The 16,135-nt window shown below is 44.1% G+C and overlaps 1 protein-coding gene across 1 annotated transcript in view; it reads right to left on the reverse strand.

The window, feature by feature from the left end:
* Positions 1-16,135, reverse strand: part of SCARB2 (scavenger receptor class B member 2) — a 35,197-nt gene that overhangs the window by 17,008 nt on the left and 2,054 nt on the right. The window contains exons 2-5 of the mRNA XM_032223879.1: positions 12,065-12,222; positions 4,307-4,454; positions 2,664-2,852; positions 1,017-1,108 (exon numbers count right to left, since the gene is read on the reverse strand). Of these exons, the coding sequence (XP_032079770.1) occupies positions 1,017-1,108; positions 2,664-2,852; positions 4,307-4,454; positions 12,065-12,222 (587 nt within the window). The remainder of the gene's footprint in view (positions 1-1,016; positions 1,109-2,663; positions 2,853-4,306; positions 4,455-12,064; positions 12,223-16,135) is intronic.

Raw genomic sequence — 16,135 nt, forward strand, 5'->3', positions numbered from 1 at the left:
CCCGCCAGCAGAGCTGGCGGCAGATTCGGACAGTGAGGAGGTTGGGGAGGAACGTGGGCCGGTCCTGGAATCTGGGGAAGGCTCGGATGAGGGCTCTGTGTCGGAGGCAGAGAGGGGGCCAGGGCCGTATGCTAGTTATCAGCTGCCTTCAGAGTCAGACATCAGTGGGGCAGCAGAACAGCTGGAGCCTGTTCCCAGTGTGCGCATGCGCAGAGTTGCCAAAGGGAACAGCTGAGGAACAAGGGTCGATGGGAGTAAGGCCACAGGTGGATGATGAATGGCTCCTCCCATAGGGAATAAATAGGAGGAAAAAGGGAGTGGAGTTTGCAGGAGACCATTAGTTCGCTTAATTGGTTTGTGACTCTCTGAGACTCCTTGCCAAGTTTTGCAGATATCGGCCTGGCAGCTCTCCAAGCCAAGGTCTGTGACTATAAATCCTCCCTTGAAAGACTTTGCTGGATGTGAATGAGCAGAATTCACAGTCATTTAATAAAAAGGTTTTTTTTGTCGGGACAAGGAGTTTGCTTCATGCTCTTGGAAAGCCTCAGTCAGAACACTTTGAGCCACTCATCATGATACTCTGAATTCTAGTTCCATCTTAGGCATGAAAGCTGGCTGGATGATTTTGGGCCAATCACCAAGATGGCGAGTTCTAGATTGCCTCAAGCAAGAAAGCTGGGTAAGTGACTTTGGGCCAATCACTAGAAGAACAGTGAGTTCTAGTCCTGCCTTAGGCGTGAAAATCCTGTGAGGTAAATTGGGCCAGTCACTCTCCTCAGCCCAATTTACCTCACAGGATTGTTGTCATGGAGAAAACAGGAGAAGGGAAGGAGTATTAGGGATGTTCTCTCCTCCTCCACCATCACCACCACCCTTTGAGTTAATTAGAAAGAATGATGAAGGCGGGATAAAAATCAAATGAATGAATTAAACTGTAAGGCGAGAATTACAACGTGCCCTGCCACAGAGATAAAAGAAGACGAGTGAGGAAGAAGAAAAGAAGGAACAAACATTACTCTTTGCCATTCCATTCAATTACTCTTGTGAAGTCCAGATAGTTCTTTTCACCAGATAACATGAGATATTCACCATCATCTGTCGCATTCATCTACAGAGGAAACAAAAAAAAAAAAAAATCCAGCAAGAAATGATTTTTACTTTTCAAAATGGCCCCAAATGGGAATAAAATATACACATATTAAGACGTGAAGATTCAGGACAATTTGTGTACGTGGCAGCATTCATGGTTTATTGAAGCCCACGTCCAAGAATCTGGCCAACTAAATGGTCAGCACTAAATTGGTCCCGGATAAGGGGTCAATAAGAGACGCGGTGGCTCAGTGGCTAAGACGCTGAGCTTGTCGATCAGAAAGGTCGGCAGTTCGGCGGTTCGAATCCCTAGCGCCGAGTAACGGAGTGAGCTCCTGTGACTTGTCCCAGCTTCTGCCAACCTAGCAGTTCAAAAGCACATAAAAATGCAGGTAGAAAAATAGGGACCACCTTTGGTGGGAAGGTAACAATGTTCCGTGTGCCTTCGGTGTTTAGTCATGCCAGCCACATGACCACAGAGACGTCTTCGGCTTTGAAACGGAGATGAGCACCACTCCCTAAAATCAGGAATGACTAGCACATGAGTGCGAGGTGAACCTTTACCTTTACTAAGGGGTCAATGGAATTCAATCAGGGCTGGTCTTGGGTCTCCTGTGGTAACTCAAGAACTCTAAACTGATGACATGTTTTACTCCACCCTCTAGCTCTGCCTGCACTTAGCTCTATGTCCTAAGTCAGTGATGGTGAGCCTTTTCAGCACTGAGTGCCCAAACCAGAATGTGTGTACATGCGTGTGCGCACGCCGGAGTACCGGGAACCCGAACATCAGCTGGCTGGGATGCACATGCCTGATTTTTCAGGAAGTTTTCAGGTAGTTTTTGGGGCCATTTTAGGCACGATCTTTGGCCTTTTTTGGGCCAAAAACGAACCGAAAATCAGCCTGAAAACAGCCAAAAAATGGCCTGTCACAGAACTAGGCCTCAGGACTATTTTTCTCTCTTTTTAAAAAAACCACTCTTATAATTGTCATAAACCTCCTGGAAGTCTAATGCAATCTACTTTATTTTGCTTCCTCACAATATATCCTGTGCCAAAAAGAGACCGGCAAAGCTTATCAATTGCCTTTTTTTCTGCCCTCTTAAGGGGGGAAAAAAAAATCTATCGAGAAAAAAAGACAGTGGCAGCCAGCTGTTTGAAAGGGCAGCTGTTGATTATTCTCACTTAAAAGAGACAGGGAGCCACAATGAGATGCTAATAAGCAGAATATCCAGGAGACATTGGAGTCTATATTGGACAAGCACAGCATATTTTAATCGCTACCCTGTTTAAAAAAACAGCAGGGGTAACAATCCTCAAGCAATATTCATCAGGAGCAGCCAAGGCTGACTAGGTAAGCATTTCCATACTCGCAAGGTAGCACAGGACTTCGATGGAAAGCTGAGGAAGGGGGGAAAAAAGAATATAAAGCTGTATTGCAGGGGGGTCCCAACCCCTGGGATACTAGTGGGCTGCAGCCCCTTTGAGCAGGTCACCGGTGAAGGGAAACATGCATCAAATAAAAGCAATGATATAAGAAGGGTAGCCGATGTACCCTTGACGACAAAAATGTTTACCTGTGCAAAATAGCCGAAAACCGGATCGACGCTGGGGAAAAATTTGTGTACCGTCTGCAGAAACCTATCCGTGTAGCCCCATAAAATCTCTTGCACTGTATGGATGGTGAACATATCCTCTTCGTAGGCCAGTAGCAATAGCTCGGCAGGAAAATGGAAAGGCGTTCTCCGGGCCATATTCATGGCCGTCTTGATATGAAGGAAGGAAAAAGAAGAGAGACGTTAAGACTTTTCTTATTATAAAATTGTTATCTGTAACAAGAGGCATTTATGGGTTTGCTGGTAGTCCCCAACTTACAATCGTTCATTTAGTGACTGTTTAAAGTTGCAGCGGTGCTGGAAAAAAAGGGACTTATGGCCGTTTTTCATACTTTCAGGTGGTCAAAATTTCCACATTCAAGTTGGTCAAATTTTGGACACTTGGCAAATGGTTCATATTTATGGCGGCTGCAATGTCCTGGGATTAGGTGATCCCGTTTTGTGACCTTCTGCCAATGGGGAAGCCAGATTCACTTAACAATGGTGTTACTAACAATTGCAGTGATTCTTTCATAATAATATTATAATAATTCTTTATTGTCAGTGCACAACGTATGTACAATGAGATTGGTTGAGCTCCCTCAATGCACCGCCCCAACACAATACAACCCCCCCCCCCCCCAAACGCTTAACAATTGCGGCAAGAATGTAAAATGGGGCAAAAAACTATCTCACTCAGCCACGGAATGTTTGGGGTCAATTGTGGTCATAAGTTGAAGCCTACCTGTATTTTTCTCCCCATTACGGTGATCACTGAGGGGGAGGGGGAAGCTAACAGTTAACACAACCGTGTTACAAATTTAACCACGGCAGTGCTTCACTCAACACCTCTGGCAAGGAAAGTCGTAAAATGGGGCGCAACTCCCTTAACAACTGTCTTGCTTCGCAACAGAAATTTGGGACTCAATGGTGGTCCTAACTGGAAGACTACCTGTATTTTATCAGGTACCCAATAAAAACATGGAAAATGTAATCGATGGGCAGCATGAAAGTTATAAGGTACCGTATTTTAGGAGTATAAGACGCACCGGAGTATAAGACCCGTCAAGGTTTTGAAGAGACAAATTTTAAAAAAAGTTTTTGCACTCTGCAGACCTCCCAAAAATGGCCCGTTTTTCGTGAAAACGGGCCTGTTTTTTTTTTTGTTTTAAAGAGGGCATGAATAGCCTTTAGGAGGCTTGTAGAGTGTTCCTGGGGGGTGGGGCCCTAAAAAACAGAGCAAAAAATGGCCTGTTTTTTTGCAAAAATGGGCCAATTTTTATCAAAAAAAGGGCATGCATAGTCTTTAGGAGGCTTATAGAGTGCTCCTGGGGGCAAAAGTGAGCAAAAAGCCCATTTTTCGCTCATTTCTGCCCTCCCCAGCCTCGAGGAGCTCTATGAAAGGCTCCTAAAGGCTATGCACAGCCATTTTGGTGAAGGGGCGGGGTTTCAGGAGGCCAAAAATGCTGTATTCAGTGTATAAGACGCACCCAGATTTTCAGCCTCTTTACGGAAGGAAAAAAGTGCGTCTTATAGTCCCAAAAATACGGTAGTTAGCCGCTGCTTTAAAAAAAATTTCCCTTTTGGCCTCATTTTGCTACCCGCTAACAAATCTCAAGACTTACCACTGCGGGCAAGTTTACTGTCCGGATCCGATCCACTTCTGGGTCACCCACGGACATTTCTCGCTCAAAATAGTAAGTGGTTGGTTGGAAAGAGGACACCTTTGAGCCGTTCTCCAGAATGTGTACGTCCCGTCGAACTTTCCACTCCCTGGCACAAAAAGAGCAAGAGGGAAAAAATGCTGTTTTCTACCACCAATGTTTTCCAAACTAAAGTCATATAAAATCCAACTCCTAAGGAAAGTCGAGGTTCCGGTTTTGTCGGCAAATACTATCTCCATGCTCGCCTTAAATCAGTGTATGTCAAACGTGGCCACTTGGTTTGGGCCGATGACCAGGAGACTGTGAGTTCTAGTCCCGCCTTAGGCATGAAAGGCGGATGGTGACTTTGGGCCAATCACCAGGGGACTGTGAGTTCTAGCCCTGCCTTAGGCATGAAAGGCAGATGGTGACTTTGACCAATCACCAGGAGACTGTGAGTTCTAGTCCCGCCTTAGGCATGAAAGGCGGATGGTGACTTTGGGCCAATCGCCAGGAGACTGTGAGTTCTAGTCCCGCCTTAGGCATGAAAGGCGGATGGTGATTTTGGGCCAATTGCCAGGAGACTGTGAGTTCTAGTCCCGCCTTAGGCATGAAAGGCAGATGGTGACTTTGACCAATCACCAGGAGACTGTGAGTTCTAGTCCCGCCTTAGGCATGAAAGGCGGATGGTGACTTTGGGCCAATCGCCAGGAGACTGTGAGTTCTAGTCCCGCCTTAGGCATGAAAGGCGGATGGTGATTTTGGGCCAATTGCCAGGAGACTGTGAGTTCTAGTCCCGCCTTAGGCATGAAAGACGGATGGTGACTTTGGGCCAATCACCAGGAGATGAGTGAGTTCTAGTCCCGCCTTAAGCTTGAAAGCTGGGTGGTTGACTTTGTCTCTCTCCCTCCCTCCCTCCCTCTCTCTCAGTCCAACCTACCCCACAGGGGGGTTGTTGTGGGGAAAATAGGAGGAAGGAGTGTTATGTATGTGTGCTGCCTTGAGTTACTTGTAAAAGTAATTAAGGCAGCATTAAAAAAAAAATCTAATAAACCCATAAGAATAAAAAGGGAATCTTGAAGTTGTTGTTTTTCACCAGAGGTCAAAAAAATCTCTGCTCAACTTTGCAAATAAAATACAACAGTTAACAAGCTCCCTCTGAACACAACGTCATTATAAAAGAATGTAGCTTCCTAGCCAAGAAATTTCCCAAAAGGCGGAACAACAATGCTGAGTTAAAATTCGGAAATTTGTGGAGGAAATTATCACCGTTAGTGAGATTCCGGATGGGTTTATTCTCCCCGCCCATAACTTTTGCTAGAGGCAAAAAAAATAAATAAAAGATTATAAGAAGAAGAAGGAGAAAAAAATATCCAGCGAATACAGCAATAGATAAACACCTGTTTATTTATTTTGCCTAGCTAACAAAAGGCACTTTGACTTGACAAAGACTGCAGTCATTGCTTGCCCAGCCAAGCAAAAATTTACAAATAAAAAAAAGCTACATAAAGGACTATTTAAGCTTGCAAACACAAAGGAGACTTCAGTTCCCTGCATTTCCTATTGAAATTCAGGCTCACTCACTCAAACTACCTAGACCCCTTCCAGTCAGGCTTCAGGCCCGGTTACAGCACAGAAACCGCTTTGGTCGCATTGATGGATGATCTCTGGAGAGCCAGAGATGAAGGACGTTCCTCCATCCTGGTCCTCCTTGACCTCTCAGCGGCTTTCGATACCATCGACCATGGTATCCTTCTGCGACGACTGCGGGAGGTGGGAGTGGGAGGCACCGTGCTACGGTGGTTCTCCTCCTACCTCTCGGACAGGTCGCAGTCGGTGTTAGTGGGGGGGCAGAGATCGTCCCCTAGGCCCCTAAATTATGGGGTGCCTCAGGGCTCGGTCTTATCCCCCCTACTATTCAACATCTACATGAAACCGCTGGGAGAGATCATCCGCAGGCACGGGATTAGATACCATCAATATGCGGACGATACTCAATTGTATCTGTCCGCCCCGTGCCAACTCAATGAAGCGGTGGACGTGATGTGCCGGGGCCTTGAGGCCGTCATGGACTGGATGAGGGTTAACAAGCTTGTGCTCAACCCAGAAAAGACCGAGTGGCTGTTGTGTTTCCCTCCCAAAGATTTGGCTACTGTTCCACCACTCAGGCTGGGGGGTCAAATTTTATACCCCTCAGAGAGGGTTCGCAACTTGGGAGTCCTCCTGGATCCACAGCTGTCATTTGACCACCACTTAACGGCTGTGACCAGGGGGGCGTTCGCCCAGGTTCGCCTGGTGCGCCAGTTGCGACCCTACCTGAATCGGGAGGCTCTCACAACAGTCACTCGGGCCCTTGTGACCTCTAGGCTGGAATACTGCAATGTGCTCTACATGGGGCTGCCCTTGAAGAGCATCCGGCGACTTCAGCTAGTGCAGAATGCAGCCGCGCGAGTGATTGCGGGTGCACCCCGATTCACCCGCATTACACCTATCCTCCGCGAGCTGCGCTGGCTACCTGTTGATCTCCGGATGCGCTTCAAGGTGCTATTAATCACCCATAAAGCCCTACATGGCAGTGGATCTGGATACTTGAGAGACCGCCTTCTGCCAATTACATCCCTGCGACCGATAAGATCCCATAGATTAGGCCTCCTCCGCATTCCATCGGCCAGCCAGTGTCGGCTGGCAACTACAAGGAGGAGGGCCTTCTCAGCAGTAGCCCCGACCCTTTGGAACGAGCTCCCCGTGGAGATTCGTACCCTCTCCACCGTCCAGGCCTTCCGCATAGCCTTGAAGAACTGGCTCGCCCGTCAGGCCTGGGGATAGGATAGTTGCCCCTCCCGAATGATGAATGTATGTTGTTTGCTATTTTATTACATGTTGTCCTACTGTCTGTATTCCCCCCCTTCCCAGTTTTTGTGTGAGCCGCCCTGAGTCCCCTCAGGGAAAAGGGCGGCCTACAAATTCTAATAAAATTCTAAATTCTAAAATTCTAAAAAATTCACTCTGTCTTGGCAAGTCCGAGCAAAAACCAGAAGAACCGAACGAGGTAGGGGAAAAGTCTAGAAAAGAAGATTTTTTTTTTGCCCTGGCTTAAAAACCTTTTTTTCCAATTGCAACTGAACTTCTGTCCTTTTAAACTGGCGTTGCGTCCTGCACCTGAAGGAAATTTGCACAGATGTCCAGTGGACAAAGCTGCCTTAAATTAGACCACAGATCCGGAGAACAAGGAACGCTTAGGGATTTAGCAAAGTCTCTAATAGAATTATTGGCTTTTTGCCCCCTGGGAGGTAACGAGAGATGAGCAAGAGCTGAAGCAATACTAAAAGCAATGCCCTTACTACAGGGGTGTCAAACTCGATTTCATGGAGGGCCGCATCAGGGTTGTGTTTGACCATCGGGAGGGGGAGGAGCTCGACATCACTCGTATCGGGGGCGCCTGTGGCGGCCCAAGCGCTCGACTAATGAAAACGGGCTCCCGAGCTCTGTTTTTGGCTGCGACGGCCTCCTGCAACCCTCGGCCAGTGAAAACGGAACTCCGGAGGGCCGCTGTTAACTCCCCACCAAAAGTGGTTCCTATTTTTCTACTTGTATTTGACATCCTTCCGAACTGCTAGGTTGGCAGATGCTGGGACAAATAATGAGAGCTCACAGAGTTACGTGGTGCTAGGGATTCGAACCGCCGACCTTTCGATCGACAATCTCAGCATCTTTAACTTTAACAAATTTATATGCCGCCCAATCCCGTAGGACTCCGGGCGGCATCTTAGCCACCGAGCCACTGCATCCCACTGCATATATTAGGTAGATGTAAACCTCTAAGCCACGGGCTTTCCTTCCTTTGTCGGCTATACCAGGGGAGAGATTTAAGTATTTTTTTCCCTGTGAGACCGGTCTATCGGGGCAACCTGGTCTACCCAAATATGGGTAGCATATTCTCCTGCGCTAAGCTATAAACCATGGTTTATGAACCTAATGACCAGCTCTGTGAAGCAAACTAAACTACAAACAAACCAGCCGCACAATCCGCGAACTGGACCTGAATGCAAACAACAGTTTCCACACATGCCCTGGATTTGCAACTGGATGTTACGAACTGTTATTCGTAAGGAGACACCACATTAAATCACTCTGCATATTGTGACATATTGCAAAACATGCAGGCTGAAGCCAACGACGCAAGGATTTGTTGATTCCCAGGCCTGAGGAAACGGCTATATAAGCAAGGGAGAAATTGCAAAAAAATATTCATGGTTGGAATATTCTAAGCAATCAGTCTTGGGAATGTCTGCTTGGCAATGCAGAATGGGAAGAGGGTTGAATCGGTGGGCGGGCAGGAGAATTAAAGGCACCAGCTCTGAAAACATGGGGTGAGCCTCTCTCCCATTACTGAGGCTAACAACGGCACTTAAGACTTATATGCCACTTCATAGTACTTTACACCCCTCTCTATAAGCAGTTTACAGAGTCAGCCCCTTGCCCCCAACAATCTGGCTCCTCGTTTTACCCACCTCAGAAGGATGGAAGGCTGAGTCAACCTTGAGCCAGTCAGGATCGAACTGCTGGCAGTGAGCAGTACTGCACTCTAACCACTGGGCCATCATGGCTCTAGAATCTAGTCCAGAATATTAGAACCTAGAATCATAGGGCTAGAAGGGCCTCAGAAATTTCTAGTCCCTGGTCAGAGGAGGAGACCTTATACTATCCCAGTCAAATGGCTGTTCAGTCCATTTTTGAAAACCTTCAGTGATACAGCCCCCACAACTGGGGGGGGGGGGGGCAAGACATTCCCTTGATTAAGTGTTCTCACTGTCAGAAAATTTCTCTAACAACCTGACTTGGTCTCTTCATATGTTATATTTAGTAAAGTGTGCAAAAAAAATATATCTGCATTTCCCACATCGGATGAGGAGAGCACATCTTTCTCCTTCTGTCCTCGCCACTTTTTACAGAGGCACGATTGAGAGCGTTTTAACAAACAGCATCCCTGTTTGGTTTGGTGGCAGTAGCGCCTCAGATAGAAAACCCATACAGAGAGTGGTGAGGACAGCGGGGATGATTATATGAAGCTCGCTTCCCCTTATTCAGGATACTGCTTATAAGCGCTATGTTCTTAAGGGCTCGAAGCATTGTTAGAGACCCCACACACCCACTTTATGGTCTGTTTCTCTTGCTCCCCTCTGGGAGGAGGTTTCAAAGTACCTATAGCAGGACTGCTAGATTCGGTAACAGCTTTGTTCCCTATGCCATCCCTCTTATAAGTTCGCAGGATTCTTGTTTCGTCATGTATATGTATACATGTGAACTAAACTGTGATGTTTCTCTGTGTCATAATGTGTGTTTGTGTGTGGGGGTATATGCATAATGGTTATCTTTTGAGAGCTGAATGCAATGAAATTTCATTTTAATGTATGGTGATTAGTGTCCATTTAAGTGACAAAGTCCTAGTTCTGTTCTTATTTTATTCTATTCTTTCCTATTCCTATTCCATTCTATTCTACCTTAATCCTATTCCTATTGCTGTCCTGTCCTATTCTATTCCTTCCTATTCTTACTCCATTCCATTCTATTCTACCTTAATCCTATTCCTATCCTATTCTATTCTTTCCTATTCTTATTTCATTCCATTCTATTCTACCTTAATCCTATTCCTATTCCTGTCGTCCTATTCTATTCTTTCCTATTCCATTCCATTCTATTCTACCTTAATCCTATTCCTATTCCTGTCTTGTCCTATTCTATTCTTTCCTATTTTTATTCCATTCCATTCTATTCTACCTTAATCCTATTCCTATTCCTGTCCTATTCTATTCTTTCCTATTCTTATTTCATTCCATTCTATTCTACCTTAATCCTATTCCTATTCCTGTCCTGTCCTATTCTATTCTTTCCTATTCCATTCCATTCTATTCTACCTTAATCCTATTCCTATTCCTGTCTTGTCCTATTCTATTCTTTCCTATTTTTATTCCATTCCATTCTATTCTACCTTAATCCTATTCCTATTCCTATCCTGTCCTGTTCTATTCTATTCTTTCCTATTTTTATTCGATTCCATTCTATTCTACCTTAATCCTATTCCTATTCCTGTCCTACTCTATTCTATTCTATTCTTTCCTATTCCATTCCATTCTATTCTACCTTAATCCTATTCCTGTCCTATTCTATTCTTTCCTATTCTTATTTCATTCCATTCTATTCTACCTTAATCCTATTCCTATTCCTGTCCTGTCCTATTCTATTCTTTCCTATTCCATTCCATTCTATTCTACCTTAATCCTATTCCTATTCCTGTCTTGTCCTATTCTATTCTTTCCTATTTTTATTCCATTCCATTCTATTCTACCTTAATCCTATTCCTATTCCTATCCTGTCCTGTTCTATTCTTTCTTATTTTTATTCGATTCCATTCTATTCTACCTTAATCCTATTCCTATTCCTGTCCTACTCTATTCTATTCTATTCTTTCCTATTCCATTCCATTCTATTCTACCTTAATCCTATTCCTATTCCTGTCCTACTCTATTCTATTCTATTCTTTCCTATTCCATTCCATTCTATTCTACCTTAATCCTATTCCTGTCCTGTCCTATTCTATTCTATTCTTTCATATTCCTATTCCATTCCATTCTATTCTACCTTAATCCTATTCTGTCCTCTCCTCTCCTATTCTATTCCTATTCTATTCTACCTTAACCCTTTTGTTGTGGCCCATCAGCAGAACTGGCAGCAGATTTGGACAGTGAGAAGGTTGGGGAAGAACATGGGCCAGTCCTGGAGTCTGGGGAAGGCTCGGATGAGGGCTCTCCATCGGAGGCAGAGAGGGGGCCATCTGCCAGTTATCCACTGCCTTCAGAGGCAGACATCAGTGAGGCAGACAAACAGCTGGAGTGTGTTCCCAGTGTGCGCATGTGCAGAGTTACCAAACAAGGGGAACAGCTAAGGAACATGGACCAACTTGGGAGTGAGGCCACAGGTAGACGATGAACGGCCCCTCCCATAGGGAATAAAAGAGGAGTAAAAGATAGTTCGCTTCATTGGTTCGTGACTCTCAAAGGTCTTTGCTAAGTTTTGAAGAGATCGGCCTGGCAGCTCTCCAAGCCAGATAAGGTCTGTGGCTGTAAAATTCACTCTTGGAAGACTTCGCTGGGTGTGAATGAGAAGAATTCACAGCAACTTAATAAAAAAGGGTATTTTGCCAGGACAAGGAGTCTGGTTTGGGGAAGCCTAGGTCGGAATACCTTCTCTTCAACAGATACCTAGCTCCTTCAACCCTTCATGATACAGTTTAGCTTCCAGCCCCCTGATCTTCTTCGTTGCTCTTCCCTGAACAATTTCTAGGGTTTCGGCATCTTTTTCGTATTGCGGTGACCAGAACTGGGCGCAGTATTTCAACTGTGTGTGGTTTCACCAGTGTGGCATTAAAAAAAAGCAGAACTATCCCTTCTCGTGATCTTGATGCTCAGTTGAGGGATATTCCCCACCATCTATTCCCTGCAACGTCATTCCCTGCATGCATTCCTGAGGGCTAGAAACATGCCTTTTACACAACCCGTCTCTACAGCTTACTGCAAATTGCAAGCTCTTTTGTTTAGTAAACAGAACCTCACCAACGAATGCAAAAATTTTCCGTAACTTCCGGGGAACATTCCGTGGGAAATCTTCTCTACTAAATCTCCCCCCACCCCCCCGGCCACCGCCGCCCCCGTACAAGGTTGAAAATGAAGCAAGTCACCTTACCTGTAGGTGTAGGGGCCAACTTCCTTGACGATAGGGTTTTCCCCTTTTAGCACTTCTAAAGGATTAGTCAAGTTAAAGAAATAGACCTGCAGGAGAAGGGGAATTGGAGGATGCTCCCAGAATTCAAAAGCTTCCGAATTATTTCTTAAGGTCGTTCCCTAAAGGAAAAAAAAGAGAGAGTACTGTTTTATCAGTGGCTGGGGGGAAAAACTTGGAAATGAAAAATGTTTTACTCATGTTTTAACTGAAGGAGTTAAATGATAACACAATCATGCTGTGAAATAGATTAACAACGATACAACGAAAAGCTGATACATCTATGAATTGAATACTTTAGGATTTTTTGCTTTAAAAAGGATAACAACGATTTTATGTATACTTGATAGAGGATTGGTGATATCATGTATAACCTTAAGAACATATTACAATGATACCTTGATGTTGATAAATAATTTTAATAAGGGAATAATTAAAAATTGGTATATATATATGCAGCGACTGACTATTTAGAATATTTTGTTGAAAAATGAAGGAATAAGATTTCTGTTTGAAGGTATGAGGTACAAGGATAACAATGAACATAAGCATACCTGATAGTTGATTGGTGGAATTATGTATAGTGGAAAATAGTGATATATAAATATAAATGGTTGGTTAAAAAAAACCTTTTCTTTCACATGGGGATTATATAAAGGTATACTGTTATCAAATAGATAATCAAGAATGTAAGGGAACTATGATTTATTGGAAAAAAAAATACTAATCTTAATTGAACATATACTGTACAATGAAAGTGAGGTATTTAGTTATACTAGATGAAAAATCTGTGATGGTAAATGTTATTCGAGAATATGGATGTTAAAACACCTGTAACCAAACGACATGCTGTATGTGATGATGCTATTTTTATTTTTCTTCGTATTGTTTTTTTATTGTTGTCTGTGTAATAAAAATAAAAATTTATAAAAAAATTTAAAAAAAGAGAGAGAAAGAAAGCAATGGACTTCTAGCAAAAGCAGAGCACGCAATTGTACACAAAGGCAGAATAACAGAGTTGGAAGGGACCTTGGAGGTCCTCTAGTCCAATCCACTGCTCAAGCAGGAATCCCTTTACCCGTGATGGCGAACTTATGGCACAGAGGTAGCATGCACAGCCCTCTGTGTTGGCATGCATGCTTCACCAGCTGTTCTTCTGGTGTGCCGGAAACCAGAAACAGGCGGTTTTCGGCCTGAAAAACAGCTGAGAACAGCTGGAAAATGACCCCAAAAATGCCCTGGAAGTGGCCCTAAAAACAACCTGGTTTTGGCAGTTTTCAGACCATTTTCTGGGGCCTTTTTCTAACCATTTGGGGCCCCAAAAACAGATGAAAATTGGCCTGAAAACAGCCCCCAAAACAGGCATATGCGTGCGGGCCAGCTGGTCTTCGGTTTTCCAGTGCTCTGGCACAGGCACGTTCTGGTTTGGCCACTCAAAGCCGAAAAGTTTCGCCATCACTACCCTATAATGCTTTAGACAAATAGTTTTGCAATCTCTGCTTTAAAAAAAAACCTCCAGTGATGGAGAGCACCCACTCACTGTCAGGAAATTTCTCCTCAGTTCTAAGTCGTTTCTCTCCTTGATTAGTTTCCATCCATTGCTTCGTGTTCTACCCTCAAGTGCCTTGGAGAATAGTTTGACTCCCTCTTCTTTGGGGCAGCCCCTGAGATATTGGAAGACTGCTATCATGTCTCCCCTAGTCCTTCTCTTCATTAAACTAGACATACCCAGTTCCTGCAACCATTCTTCATATGTTTTAGCCTCCAGTCCCCTAATCCTCTTTGTTGCTCTTCTCTGCACTCTTTCCAGAGTCTCCACATCTTGTTTACATCATGGTGACCAAAACAGAAGGCAGTATTCCAAGTGTGACCTTACGAAGGCATTATAAAGCGGTATTCCTTTGATTTTGATTCTATCCCTCTGTTGATGCAGCCTAGAACTGTGTTGGCTTTTTTGGCAGCTGCTGCCCACGGCTGGCACTTATTTAAATGGTTGTCCACTAGGACTCCAAGTTCCCTCTCACAGTTACTACCATTGAGCGAGGTACCACCTATACTGTACCTGTGCATTTTGTTTGAGATTTTTTTTCCATTCTGTCTTTTTAATTTCAAGAGCCAAACCTCTCTAGAATACAATAACAGAGTTGGAAGGGACCTTGGAGGTCTTCTAGTCCAACCCCATGCTCAGGCAGGAAATCCTATACCGTTTCAGACAAATGGTTATCCAACGTCTTCTTAAAGACTTCCAGTGTTGGGGCATTCACAACTTCTGGAGGCAAGTTGTTCCACTGATTAATTGTTCTCACTGTCAGGAAATTCCTCCTCAGTTCTAAGTTGCTTCTCTCCTTGATTAGTTTCCATCCATTGCTTCTTGTCGTGCCCTCAGGTGCATTGGAGAATAGGTTGTCTCCCACCTTCCTCATCTTTGTGTCACAAAGAAGAGGGACGTCAACCTATTCTTCAAAGCACCTCAGATTTTGGAACACTGCTATAATTTCTAGGACTCGCCGTCATTCAGCAGTTAGAAAAGATATGTATGAAAACTACAAATTGTGACTCTATGTACAAATGTCACTAGGAACTAAGCTTTTGAGGTCCCCTTGGTGCTCTCTGAGCTTGGTTGTGGGTTTTGTTTTTTGCAGACATTTCATTACCAAACTAGGTAACATCATCAGTGTTAGTAAGGGAGTAGGGGTTGGTCATTTGATAATTGTATATAGTAATGGTTTCCCCAGCCAGTGTCGGTAGGAATGGACTTGGTGATTCCTTGACTGAACTGTTAATTACTGTTTGTTTACTTGTCTGAAAGCTATAATCAAGTGCAATACCAAATTCACTCCCACCAATACGAACAGCCCAAGCCACTAGCATATAAAATGAGAGCAAACCCCACTCCCTACTAGTACTGATGATGTAACCTAGTTGAGTCATGAAATGTCTTTTAAAAAATTGCATAAGGCGGCATATACAGAGAGATAGAATCAAGATCACATGAAGTGTTAATACCACTTTATAAAGCCTTGGTAAGGCCACACTTGGAATACGGCGTCCAGTTTTGCTCACCACGATGTAAAAAAGATGTTGAGACTCTAGAAAGAGTGCAGAGAAGAGCCACAAAGAGGATTAGGGGAGGCTAAAACATATGAAGAACGGTTGCAGGAACTGGACATGTCGAGTTTAATGAAAAGAAGGACTAGGGGAGACATAATAGCCATGTTTCAATATCTCAGGGGCTGCCCCAAAGAAGAGGGAGTCAAACTATTCTTCAAAGCACCTGTGGGCAGAACAAGAAGCAATGGGTGGAAACTAATCAAGGAGAGAAGCAACTTAGAAGTAAGGAGAAATTTCCTGAGAGTTAGAACAATTAATCAGTGGAACAACTTGCCTCCAGAAGTTGTGAATGTTCCAACACTGGAAGTGTTTAAGACAATGTTGGATAATCGTTTGTCTGAAGTGGTGTAGGGTTTCCTGCCTAAGCAGAGGGTTGGACTAGAAGATCTCCAAGGTCCCTTCCAACTCTGTTATATTATATTAAACAGCCAAGCTCAGTGAGAATCAAGGGCCCCCCACAATTCAACCCTCTTCTATCCGAAATAAGTTTTCTTTTTCTTCTAAATACTTGGATTTTTTTCTGCATGGGGAAGTCCCATTCCTCTCCATACAATGGAGCACCTCAAAAATGAATTACGACATCCGATAGGAATCATGAACTCAGCCACTGGTGGTGGCTTCATTGTAGGCCGAAATGTCAACTCAAACAGAAATTGCTGGGAGCCGAGAGAAGGAACATAACACAGCCCTTTCCAATTTTGCATCGGTTCAGCCACGGCAGCGCAAATACAACTCGTCATTTACAATCTCCGGAGGAAATCATGTTTCCGGTTTCGTGAACTATATTTTATAAGGTTACATCTCTGGAAAGCGCTCTGCCGCTCTTCACTTAAGATTAAAACGTAACTATAATCCAATTTAATAACTGAAGTAATATCACGGATGAGGCCGACAATTAACTCCAGAACTGCGCCGTTGTTGTTT

This window comes from Thamnophis elegans, chromosome 9, assembly GCF_009769535.1.
Source record: "Thamnophis elegans isolate rThaEle1 chromosome 9, rThaEle1.pri, whole genome shotgun sequence".
Taxonomy (NCBI): Eukaryota; Metazoa; Chordata; class Lepidosauria; order Squamata; family Colubridae; genus Thamnophis; species Thamnophis elegans.